At 39.8% G+C, this 12,941-nt stretch overlaps 1 protein-coding gene across 1 annotated transcript; it reads left to right on the top strand.

The window, feature by feature from the left end:
* Positions 1–2,343: 2,343 nt before the first annotated feature.
* orai2 (ORAI calcium release-activated calcium modulator 2) lies at positions 2,344–8,231 on the top strand. The gene is made up of 3 exons (XM_006785083.2): positions 2,344–2,639; positions 4,238–4,473; positions 5,368–8,231. The coding sequence occupies exons 2-3, from the start codon at positions 4,243–4,245 to the stop codon at positions 5,935–5,937; spliced, it is 801 nt and encodes a 266-aa protein (XP_006785146.1). The 5' UTR covers positions 2,344–2,639; positions 4,238–4,242; the 3' UTR covers positions 5,938–8,231.
* Positions 8,232–12,941: the final 4,710 nt, after the last annotated feature.

Below are 12,941 nucleotides of genomic sequence, written 5' to 3'. Positions count from 1 at the left end.
TCTGCGTGCTTATTATTGAGACTATTATTGTGACTTGTGTGGGCAGGCTTTGAAGCTGTTCCAGCTGTTGTTCCTTCCCAAAACCAAAGCAGCATCACAAACACCCAAACAGAATTAATCCGCCTCCGTCTTAAGGAGTTTGGCTGTTCCCCAATACGTATTAAAGAAAAATAAATCAATGAGAAGCAATGTTTTTTTTTTTGCATTATAGTAAACATCTTATTTTGGATGGATAGCACATATACCATGTGTTTTAATCCACAGAAGATAATTGATAATACCCATTTCCGGGCTGGCTGCTTCTTCCAAGGAGTCATACTTTATTGTATTTTTTTTAAAGTTGCCTTGTGCACTAGTTGTCTTTATGCATATAAGACAAGGCTCTGTCATGGTTTGGTATTTCAGCCAGTGGTGTTGGAGATTGATGGAATTATGAACACAGAAAAGGACCATCACATTTTGATCTGCCATGCAAAATTATCTAGAAAGTATCTGACTAGCAACAGCTTCAACGTGGCAGTAATCGCAAACACACTGCGCAGATGCAGTAAATGCTTACCTGGTTAAAAAAGACACAATTGAACACTATCAGCCATGGATTGGCCTCCTCAGAGTCCAGAAGCAGTGTGGGATCATCTTGACAGAAAGCAGAACAAATGCAGGCAGCATCCAAAGAAGAGCTTTGAATCTCCTTCAAAACCCCTGGAGAACAATTCCTGAAGTTACTTTAAAAAAAAGTACAGGACAGCTTGCCTAAGACAGCCAGTTGCTGAAGAGTAAAGGTGGTCACACCAAATATTGATTTTCAAGCTCGTTAGAATTGTATAAACGATGTTTGTCCTCAAATATTGTATTTTCACTGATGTTTGCTTGCTTTTTTAACTACAGCGCGTATTTTTCCTGGAAAAATAGAATGAAATAAGAAGGGCTCCAGACTTTTGCACAGTACTGTAAATCTACAATAAGAACCAGTTATGTTACAGAAGTCAGACACACTTACCTCTCATTGGCCTATTAACAGATTTCTTTACATTAGGATAATACCAGATTTAGTTGGATTTTTTCTTTTTCTTTTACTCCCAATGAGTTAATTTCATCTGCTGATTAGACCACGTGTAAATCTGTTGCTATTTATGATCTCTCTGCAGTTATACTGAGATTAAGACAATAATACTTGAGAGTCAGAGTTGGCACGAGGTGGATTAAGATCTGATTTTCGCTAGTCAGCCTTGTTGAAGGATGTCAAGGGGGGCTGTTGATATGTCTACAGCTGTTTGAAGTTTTCAGGACATGTAGTGTTATTGTTCCATCTGAAGTTCATCATTTGAGGAATGCAGCAACATTTTTAAAGGAGCATAGAAATCCAGTGTTTCCTGGGTTATATCTGGGACCACTTCAGCACACACACTGCTCTTTACAAACAGCAATGACTGTTCTGTTTGTAAAGAGTTTTGCAATTCTCACAGCAGGTGCAAAGGCATGACCAACTACTTTCAGCAACTACATAGGTATTCAACAACAAAAGCATGTATGCAAATTAAATAGACAATTTGTCAAGAGTTACTCTTAAAATATAATTTCAAAAACAACCAAAAAAAGATCTCTACAGGTAAGTAGTTTTGTGCATAAGGCAAGATTTCTCATAATATACAATACAATATTTCAGCCACAGGAAACTGACATGAGTGGCAAGCATGAGCCTGGCTCCTGGGTGAAAAATCTTTAAATAGATGCATCTAAAAAAAAAAAAGTTTTGACAGCAGTAAATGCACTTCCAAATACTGGCATTTTGCTAGTGCCAGTGGTGTGAGGGATATAACCACTCTGTCAGCTTTACAGAGGATATTACCTCCAAAATAGCCCTGGATGATCTTACCCACCAGTTACAGTTAGTTGCACTTTTGAGTTTGATCTAAAATTAACATTACAGGTCTTATTACATACTTTAAGAGGTATAATAACATTATTTAATTTATGTATCTTATTAACCCAGTGAGAGGCCTACTTCAGAGATTGTGACAAAGCATTGCTGGGTCTAGAAACAATCAAAACATGGTGCAAGTCATTATTTTTCTAAACCCAGTCTAGACAACTATTTATGCTTATAACGCTGTGTTGCTGGGAACAGGATTCACTGTTAAACTTTCTTTAATTGTTTTTAAGTGTTTTATGTGGAATTATTTTATGCATTAACAATGAAAGGGGCTTTTTGAACAGTCTTCCTTGTATTGTAGGAGACACCGGGAGGCTTCAATCCGCTTTTATTTTGAAAGTTACACGCCCAAGCGGAAACCTTTTATTTTAAGGACTTTAGTTTTCCTCAGCTTCCGTTCTGCACTCTGTTGGGACCGCACCATCCGAACCAGGAAACCAGGCGGCAGGTGAACTTACTTGGAATTGAAGCGCAAGTGTCACGCAGGTTGTCGGGGTATGGAGGAGAGCAATGCAGTTGGAGGACCTGGTTCAGATGCAGGAGTGAAACGGGGGTACTTTTATTGATCAACTACAAGCCAAGAGCGGAAGTTGTTTGACTAAAACACCCGGAGCGGACCGGAGAGCGTTCATTTGTCGGGTGGCAACGTGGAGAGAGGACTGTGTCGGAGTTTGCACCCGTAATTCAAAGGCACTTTGGCGGATAGGTAAGACGGAAAGTTAAGGAACAGGCGAACTTGCTGAGAATGGCTAGCTAAATAAGCTAGCTGGTAGAGACCTGCTTTTTCTGAATTTTGTTATGGTGCTCATATCAGGTGAAGATGGACTCAGGCTAAAATGCGCACCAGATTCTTTGCATAAGTATTAGCATTATGTCTTCCGGCTTTTACTGTTTAACGCTGACTGAAATAACAGCGGTATTTTAGCTTTCTGTTAGCGAAACTCTGTAAACGGATCCTGCCAACTTACCAGAGTTCTAAATATACATAGAGACGTAAAGGTGCACCCATCTGCTGAAACGTGTTACCCCTGCAAAATCATGGGGCCACCGTTTTGCACTTGTCTGTGTGTGTATATATAGATAGATGAAGAGAAAGAGAGTGGGCGAGATAGTGCGCACCACTATCTATATATCTAACTATCATAAGTACTGACGCATTAATGGTTAAAGTGCAAACTGTAAAATTCAGTGGTTTGTGTTTGCACAGCCTGTGCTTGCACATCGTGAAGGGAGATAGACGTACTGCTGCTGTGCAGTTTGTTGAATATTGTTGTTGAGTGCATCACTTTAGAATATGCCAGTGGATATGTGCTTATATATATACATGCTTAAGTCTTTGCTTTTTTCATGTGTTTTTACTCATGGCATGGCTGTTTGTATTCATGCGTTAACTTTGTCTTTTTTTCCACAATAGTGATTTCCTGTTCCCTCCCTTTAGCTCCCCGGGCTCTTTGCCAATAGGTTGTTGGTGCAAAACATTGTTGAGACAGCCCCCCTCTTCTTTCTCACACTCACACACACACAGAGTTTTGGGAGTATTTGGATAGTGTTCTCCTGTGATTGATGGTCAGGAGAAAACACAGCAAAGATAAACATTCACAACCGAGCATTTCTTTATATATAAACTTTATTGGGTTACTATGATAACATCGCAGTTAATAAACTGAAGGACCCATGATGTATCTTTTTTTTTTTTTTTTTGTAATATGTAAACAGACCTAGATATGGGCAGGAGCTGGTAAACCATCTTGGCTATAAATGCTGCAGAATATTGTATGGTCAAAAATATGAATGTCACAGATTGATGATTTATGAGCTACAATTGTCCACAGCAGCATCACCAAATGTAAATTTTTGTATCTGATGCGTATCTCCTGTGACCACTAGGGAAGTTTTCTGTTTTCAAAATGAGTCACTTAAAAAAAATGTTGGTTTTGTTCAATGTCCCACAGTACGCTGATCAGAAGGTTAACACTGTCTCCTGCTTCTCAATCAATCATAATTTGGTGATTAATTTGAGGAAGTGCTTTCAAAATAAAGTTCATGGTAATGTGATAGAATAGCAGTTAAGAGCTGTGACTATATTTAGAGCTAAGAATCACGCTAAAGTGGCTTCATTTTTTGCATAAAAGTGGTACGTGTCAAAGGGTTCTTGCAGGAGATTTAAAAAAAAAACAAAACTTTTATGTTATTATCGTTTAAACATGCCACGTGTATTAATCTCATATCTCTAATCTTAATCTGTAATGGGATCTGAGACACCAGGTCATTGATGTGATCCTGTCTCTGCTTCATATCCACCAGGTGAAATGAGCAGTGAGCTGAATGTGCCTATGGGTTCTCCAGCCCTAGGGGTCGCAGAGCATGCCCCAGACAACAGCGGGATGGACTACAGGGACTGGGTGCGACGTAGTTACCTGGAGTTGGTCAGCTCCAACCACCACTCAGTGCAGGCACTGTCGTGGAGGAAACTCTATCTGAGCCGTGCCAAGCTGAAGGCCTCCAGCAGGACCTCTGCACTGTTGTCTGGCTTTGCAATGGTTAGTCAGTGTAGTCTAATATGAAAAATCTCCACTAACCTGCAGGAAGGAAGTGGTTTTAAATGTCATGTTTGTGCTGTCCATTTGCATTCTTAATGGGATGAGTGGTTTTTCTGACAATATAAATTAAATATATCGTTAAAGTTGATGAATTAAGTTTTTGACAGAGAAGCACATCTTTTGTTCTGTTGTGATCAAATTTGGACAGCAATTTTTCCACAAAGTAACAGCTATATAGTTAACTTAGTTGCTTTTTTATTATCTCCATTGTAATTTTTTTTTTTTTTGCTCATCAAGAAGCATTTGTAGCTGTTGCTATGGAGAATAAGGCAGACAGAGCAAAACACATTGCCTTCGAAACAGAATCTGACACTGACCCAGAAACTGAAATTTCATAAACCGCTTCATTTCCTGTGTGTGTGTATATACATATATACACACACACACACACACACACACACACACACACACACACACACACACACACACACACACACACAGACAGGGTCTTTGCTGGGCCAATTCTGGCCCTCTTGCCTTATGCTTGACACCCCTGATCATTGGAGTTAGATATTTATTCATGCTGAAGCCAACTCAAGCCTCCATTTGAGGGACTGCAGTTTGTTGGCTTTATTTTTCAGCCCTGGAAGCATGGTGGTTGTTATCTGACTTGAGAGTTAACATTCCAGAAAGTTTCTGAAGGCTTAGATTTGCGAAAAAACTGCTCTTTCTTAGTGGCTTAAATACTTCTGACCACAGTTAATGGGACCTCATACAGAAGGGTTAGAAAATGCCTGAAATTCTTTGCGTAGTATAGTTTGCATTGTGTTGGTGTGCTTTGATGTACTCATGGATGTAGAGTAATTTGGATACGTCTCTGTTTAAATGTCTCAGGTGGCCATGGTTGAGGTGCAGCTGGAAGTTCAATACAGTTACCCTCGTCTGCTTCTCATCGCCTTCAGTGTGTGCACCACCATCCTGGTGGCAGTGCACCTCTTTGCTCTGCTGATCAGCACCTGCATTCTTCCTAATGTGGAAGCTGTCAGCAACATCCACAACCTCAACTCCGTCAGTGAGTCGCCTCACGAACGCATGCACTACTACATCGAGCTGGCCTGGGGCTTCTCCACGGCCTTGGGGATCCTGTTGTTTTTAGCAGAAGTGGTGCTCCTCTGCTGGATCAAGTTCTTGCCTGTAGAATCTGGCAAGATCAAAAAGACAACTACCACATCAGCCACCCCTCTGGAAACCACCACCCCCTCACAGCAGAACCCCGGCTGGCAGGCTGCTCTGGCCTCCACCATCATCATGGTCCCGGTGGGGGTGATTTTTGTGGTGTTCACCATTCACTTCTATCGCTCTCTGGTTCGCCACAAGACAGAGCGCCACCACCAGGAGATTGAAGAACTGCACAAGATTAAGGTGCAGCTGGACGGCCACGAGAGAGGACTCCAGAACGTCTGAAGACATGACGGCAGCTTTAATGACTTCACTTTGTCTCATATATTTATCAAACCCTCTCTCCCTTTTCTAAAATGTATTCTGGTCACCTTTAATACCTTGGACATGTCAGCAGCGAGCTTTAAAGTGTTGCAGTGCCGACAACCAATGTGTCCCAGACTGCTAATTTATTCTTATGGTGAACTTGTATTGTAGGATTTGTGCAGTGACTTTTTTCTGTGCTTTCAATCTTTAATCTGTGCTGATGAAAGGTCAAGTTAAAAGGTTTACAGAAAAAAAGGGCTATTAAGTTCTGTGTGCCATTCTTACTATATCTCTGTTTTCATGTTAGGGTTGGGAGCTGGTGATGATTCCATTGTTGCAATGTTTGTTCAGTCTGAGAATGACTCGTTTTTTTGGAATCTCTTATAAGTCCTCACTTAATGGCATAAAAGTAACCAATAATTCTCAAAAAAATTGTTCTGATTAAGCTTTGTTTATCATCTTGCCTTAAGTAATTTGCCATAATGTAATGTGGCTTTTGTTTGATTATTGTCTTCTCTGAAAACTGGTCTCTATGCTCAGCTTTATTTAGGCATAACTGTGACAGAGAGAGCCATAGCGTGCAGTATTTGTCATGCAAAGCGTAACGATACTTTTGAATGTTCAGCTTTTCCTACCGTTGTTACTAAAAACATGTTTCTTTATGCATCTGTACCATCCCTCCCACGCAGATGCCATTTTGTGGGAGGGATCATTATATTAATCGTCGTATACGTGACGTTATTATAATGAGCCGAGCTACTCACAAAGATGGAAGAGATGCTCATAATCCTGTGACGCGGTTATCATATTGACCAAGGTTTTACTTCACTAGAAAATGACACATTTAGGTGCCATCAGACTCAAGTTAAAGAGTGTGTGTCTGAAAGGGGTAGGAGTCTCAATCCAGAGTGGAGAAATTCTACTATAGAGAGAGGTTTGTAGAAGGTCTTTAATGTCAATCATGGAATTGGTCAGTTTACCTTTTTTTAATTAGTTGTACCAAGTTAAGGTTTAATATTTTTACAGCACTTATATCTGAACACTCAAACAAGCCACATTCACCCACAAAGCACTTTCTGAATAACATGTATGCACTGGAAGCTATTTCTTACCCTGTGCTACTTGGACACAATCTGTATGAGCTGGGAATCAAGCCACCAACTTTCTAATCATTAGAGAACCTGCTCTACCTTCTGAGCCACAGCCATCCTGATATAGAAAGATGCAGTTTTTTGCACCTACATGCTTAACTCTATAATGACAGGCAAAGTGTAACTGCCAACAAAAACGCGAGTTGTGTGTAATTGTCAGATGGATTCTGTGAGAGACCCAAAGATTTGGATTTGTATAGCAAAGTCAATACTTGATTTAGGTTTGATGAAATGCTACTGAACCCCAGACCTCATGCATTATGTGGTGGCCTTATTGCTCACCCTCAACCTGCCCCTGTAGTGGGGTATACAACAAACTGCAAGCAGCTGTGTGGTGTCTCTGTTCTGACTGGAGGGGAATTGTTAAACTAAGTATCTATTGTTGGTATGTCTTAAAAAAGCTGCATTCTAGTGTTTTTTTCAGCCAAAATCTCACAAATGCCTCAAACCTTTTTTTCCCCCCTTTTTATTCAAATAGCTTTTACTGTCTGTTAAGACCTTGGATCCTTTGTAAAAGATGTCAAATGTGTCTATTCTGTATATACTGATGATGCACAAATTGCTTAAATATGAATGTGTTACTGTCCAAATATAGTTCTGCCTTACAGAATTATTGCCTTTTATGAAACGCTGTTTTGCTAAAGGTCATGACACAAGCACATATTTTGTTGGAAATGTAGTGAAGCTAAAATGTGAGTTGGGTGTCATCCAAATATTTGGAGGACGAGTCACGTATGAACAGTCACAAAGTGCATGTAACGAGCATGATATATGGTGTTTACAGTTTACAGTTTTTTTAAATGTTTTAAGGTAAGTGCGGGTCCATGAACGGAAATCCGCACGGCAAATGACGATGTTTGAAAAAAGAAAAATGTTCAAAACAACATTCCAAATATGACTGACCAAAGCGTTGCTCAGTTATGTGTCGTTTCTTTCTCTTCAGAACAGAAAAAAAGTGCACTTGTAGTTTAATTGTACAGTAAGTAAGTGTCGGTTTCTTATCAAAGAACGTCCTCCATTGTGTTTGTTGCTTCTTAAATGGATACTGCAGAGGACATGGAGACCTGTGCTGTAAGATGTAATTAACACCCTGAAGGCTACCAAAAATAAAAATAAAAAGTTCTCTGTGTCTTTTATGTCCACGTCCATTTTTAGGCACTGTGAAAAATAATGATTTATCTTCACTCTAATGAAATGAACTGACCTCGTGTGACTTGACTAATGGCCACAGGAGGAAATGGTACTTGAGAAAAAGATAAATAAAATCAAACTTTTCCTCTCCTGTTGCTCCTGTCCCAACCAGGTAAACTAGTTCTGATAATCTCAGGATGAGACTGAGGCCTGAAATGTCCAAACCTCCTTCAAAAAAAAAAAACAGTCTTGTAATGTGAGGAGGTGTTATTGAGCTAACAGGTCACACTGTGTTGTTTTGTGAAGCATTCCTGCTGTGCTACATGCTAATAGTAAAAACATCTTCAGACTACTGCTGTCAAAAACATAATGTCTTAGACAAACCTTTGTAAGGAACTTTATTTTACGTCCTTCAGATATTCTTTGAACATTTCTTGAGAAGGCCGTGAGAACGTCTTCAGCGCTGTGGGAGGATTTCCTGCTAGCTGGGAACTTGCAGTTGCCAGTATTATGAAATAACTGTGATTGACTGTGACTGATTAGCAAGCCAAAGAGACATCCTGAACAGCACGAGACAGCAAAAAAAGTAAAATATCTCCAACGTGCAATATCAATATGATAGTGCACTTTTTTAGCATTTTGCATGGCTTGAACGATCCACGGTATTTAAGGCCAGAGAGATTTTTGTGTGTAAATCATCACTCTTAACAGTTTGATAAAAATGCTAAACAGTGACGATGAATATGGTGAGCAAACAGGAATTCTTGGACTCCTGAAATGTAAATTCTGCTTGAAATCATTTGTTTAGATGAGTGTCACCAAGTGAAGTTTAGCCCATATCTAAGACTAGTGCAATGCTCTCTATGAAGCAGCGAGCATGCCTCTGCTCAGCAGTGGAGGACATTGTGCATATTTTGAAGCACTTAACCTTTGAAAGACTCAAGTCTTGTAGGAGAAACAGAACTCTGTCCAGGATTCAGAGAACCATTAAGCCGGCTGCGCAAAGACTACTGAAGGACGCTGGCTTTGATTTAAAAACAGATTTCAAAAAGAGAAACGTGAAACATTTTTGTGTCATTTTAGAATTCGGTCCAACATTTAGAGCAAAGAGAGAATTTGAGATTCAGTAAAAAGAGACCCATGCTCATACATAGAGCTTTAAACATGGGTTGTCATCAAGGACTCTATATTTGCTTAGTTATAGAACACCCTTTCAGAAAGGACCTTCAGGTAAGGCAATCATTCATAGTTTGCAGTACATATTACCTGTGGTGTAGCACAGAGTTCAATTTTTAGGTCATTTTTTATTTTCTGTTTACCGGTACCGGTATCTCTTTTTCCACTAGGAAAAATCACTGACTTCCATCAGGTGTTTTTCTTTACTGCCCCACAGACAACTGTGGAGCAATGCAGCAATGCACAGTTCAAACCACATCAAGTTCGCCGATGACACGACTGTGTCAGCATACAGAGGAGGTGCAGCAGCTAACGGACTGGTGTAGAATCAACAACCTGTCTCTGAATGTTGACAAAACAAAGGAGATGATTGAGAGCACAGAGAGATCACTGTCCACTTAACATCGGTGGATCCTCTGTGGAGGTCGTCAAGACCACCAAATTCCTTGGTGCCCACCTGGCCGAGAACCACTCCTGGTCCCTCAACACCAGCTCCATAACTAAGAAGGCCCAACAGCGTCTCTACTTCCTGCGGAAGCTGAGAAAAGCCCATCTCCCTCCATCCATGCTCACCACGTTCTAGAGAGGGACTATCGAGAGCGTCCTAAGCAGCTGCATCACTGTCTGGTATGGTAACTGCACCATATCCGATTGCAATACCCTACAACGAGCATTTGAGAAGATCATTGGAGCCTCTCTTCCCTTCATCACAGACACTTTTAGCACCCGCTCCATCTGCAAAGCCACCAGCATTGTGGAGGACCCCCACACACCCCTCAAACACACTCTTCACCCCGGTGCCTTCTGGAAAGTGCCTTCCAGGCCCTCGCTGCCAGACTGCGGAACAGTTTATTCCCCCAAGACATCACACTCCTGAACACACAGTGACTGGAATGACACCACACACTTCATACACATCACTACCAAGCACTTATCTGCAGAATCTCTCTCTCTCTCTCTCTCTCACACACACACACACACACACACACACACACACAGTTCTTTTTTGCACATTTCCATTGGTCTTCCATATACCAGGATTGCAGTGACTGGTTTCACTAAGGTATACTTAAGAGCATCTCAAATAACCATTTTGAGTTTGCAGTTTAGACTTTACTCAAGATTTTACTTGCGTTTATACATAACCTGTTTATAGCACTAATGTTAAGCGCATATGTGCCAGTTCACAGCTTTAATTTGTCAGGTTGAGGTCATTTTAGCTTCTATGAGGTCAATACTTACTATTTAAAAACAAAAATCCCCATGTCTAATGTACGCCCTTTAAATTCTTTACTATTCTTTTCACCCTTAGAGTTTGTGTTCCTCTGGCATTAACCATCTGAACACATTCTCTTCTCTGGTCTTGGTACTGCACCATGTACTCCAATGCGGCACCAGCGATGTGGAAAAAAGAAACCAAAACCCAGAGTGACTCTGAGTGGTATCAGACTAAGCACACAAAGGTATGTTAACAATCCACATATTTGGCTAGTACACAAGAATGTTGTGTGACATTCCTTACTTGGTTGTCAATCTAGGGCTAAACATAGGCCTATAAACCCTATACATGTATACATAATTCTGTGTATGTAAATATGTTACCTTTGAGACTTTGTGTATTCTGCCTTGACTTATATATTGCAAATGTCTAGCTAACAAAAAAATAATAAATAATAAAATAATTTTTCTTTATGACTCCACTCTTTAACCATTTATACACAGGGAACACTGACTCACCTATAGTTTGTGATTTAGCATTGATAAACTAAAGGAGCACTGATGGTGGCTTTAAACAGTCACATACTTCCATTAGTTGTGTCAGCTATAAAAAAACAAACAAACAAAAAAAAAAACACCCATACATTCATGCTGTGCCACTTGTCCAGGTTTGCGGGGGCAGTAGACCCTCTCCTCGGCCACCTCCTCCCGCTCTTCCAGGGTGACCCCATGTGTTCCCAAGCCAGCCAAAAGATACAGTCTCTCCAGCGCTGCCTCAATATGACATCCCCTAAATACCTCACCTAGGAGCCCTTACAACAGCACCTTTTAATGCACAGGAATGTCGTCTCTATGCCAAACTCCTCGTCAAGCTTCTCACCCTACCTAACACGATAAGGTGAGACCATTTGTAAAATAACAAACGAGTAAAAATCAAGCTCACTCTCAGTTCCAACAAAGTGAAATTTAATATCTACAGAAAATGTGGGAGAAACTAATTTCAGTCAGAGAAAAAAAAAAAGCACACTTTCTCAGTAACATGACTTGAATATTTTGGTATTGTACTGGAGATCATTTTCTAAATTAACTTTTTTCTGATCCTCATTTTAAAATGCAAAATTAATCTGAATTCTAGACAATTAAATTAACTTGTATTTACCATGTCCTCTTCTTCCTTGGGGAAAAAAAAATCACTTGATATTCTCTCCATGAACAGTATTTTTCAGTCTGCCCTTCTCTTTTGTGGCCTACAGGGGGCATACAATGCACATTTTATGTTTATGAAAAGCTCCAGCCTGGCAGTGAAATTCAAAATGTGCAAAACCACTCTCAGCATTTTTTTTTAATAGGAGGAATCCTCAAAATGCTCTTTACAGTAATATTTCCAAAAGGAGACACAAACCTCAAATGTTCACCTGTATTTTTTTGTAGCTATGATTGTTTATGCTCCCTCGCCTTAACATGTATACGCTAAAGTATATACAAGAACTTCAAGACTGTCAAATCAGTAATAAAAACATGTAGAAGGCTTCATCAAGAATACAGGTACAGACAGTATACCCTCTCTGACCTTTAAACAGTTAATCATAGGGGGCTGTTTTTGCTTCACAAAATGTCAAAATAAATACCAGCTTTTACAAAATTAAATAGATTCTGAAGGCAAAAGAACATGTTCACAATGTCTCACAGGTTTAAAATGGCATTTGAACTAATTTGTATGTAAACTCAGGGAAAGAAGAAATGAAGCTTTCTGTGGTATTCGGTGAAAACGTTAATCAACTTTTTAAAGATCTTCGTCATTTTGTTTCTAACCAGTTCATAGTCTATAAAAGTAACATGCATTCAGCTGTAGAATAATATGTCACACAACTTCAGGCTAATGATAAAGACCGTGCCACTGAAATCTAAAAAAACAAAATAAAAAAAACCCAAACAAAAAGCTGACTGATTTTAAAAATTTAGAGATGTTACATCTTGCAGATAACATCCTAAGATTTCTAATGCCCTTTCAAATGAAACAAAAAAAAGTTAATGCAATAACAAGCCCACAGATCAAACAGAAGAGCTGTAGCATTCTGATTGATCTGTTGGAGCTGGGACCCACTTGGGAATGTTCAACAAACTGCAAGGAGTGTTTGTGTTGACTCATATATCGCAACTTTTTCAACGCCTTCTGACTCTGCTCGATTTTTTCTCTCGGCTCCCAACAGTGTCCGTACAGATGCTGCTGTGATTTTCTTGTACAAATATTGAGATCACAACATGATTATCTCATTATTTTCTCAGACACATTCTGTTTTTCATCGG

This window comes from Neolamprologus brichardi, chromosome 10 (genome assembly GCF_056152115.1).
Source record: "Neolamprologus brichardi isolate AB-2024 chromosome 10, ASM5615211v1, whole genome shotgun sequence".
NCBI lineage: Eukaryota > Metazoa > Chordata > Actinopteri > Cichliformes > Cichlidae > Neolamprologus > Neolamprologus brichardi.
The sequence above is the reverse complement of the archived record's forward strand: the minus strand, read 5'-3'. Positions and strand labels throughout refer to the sequence as shown.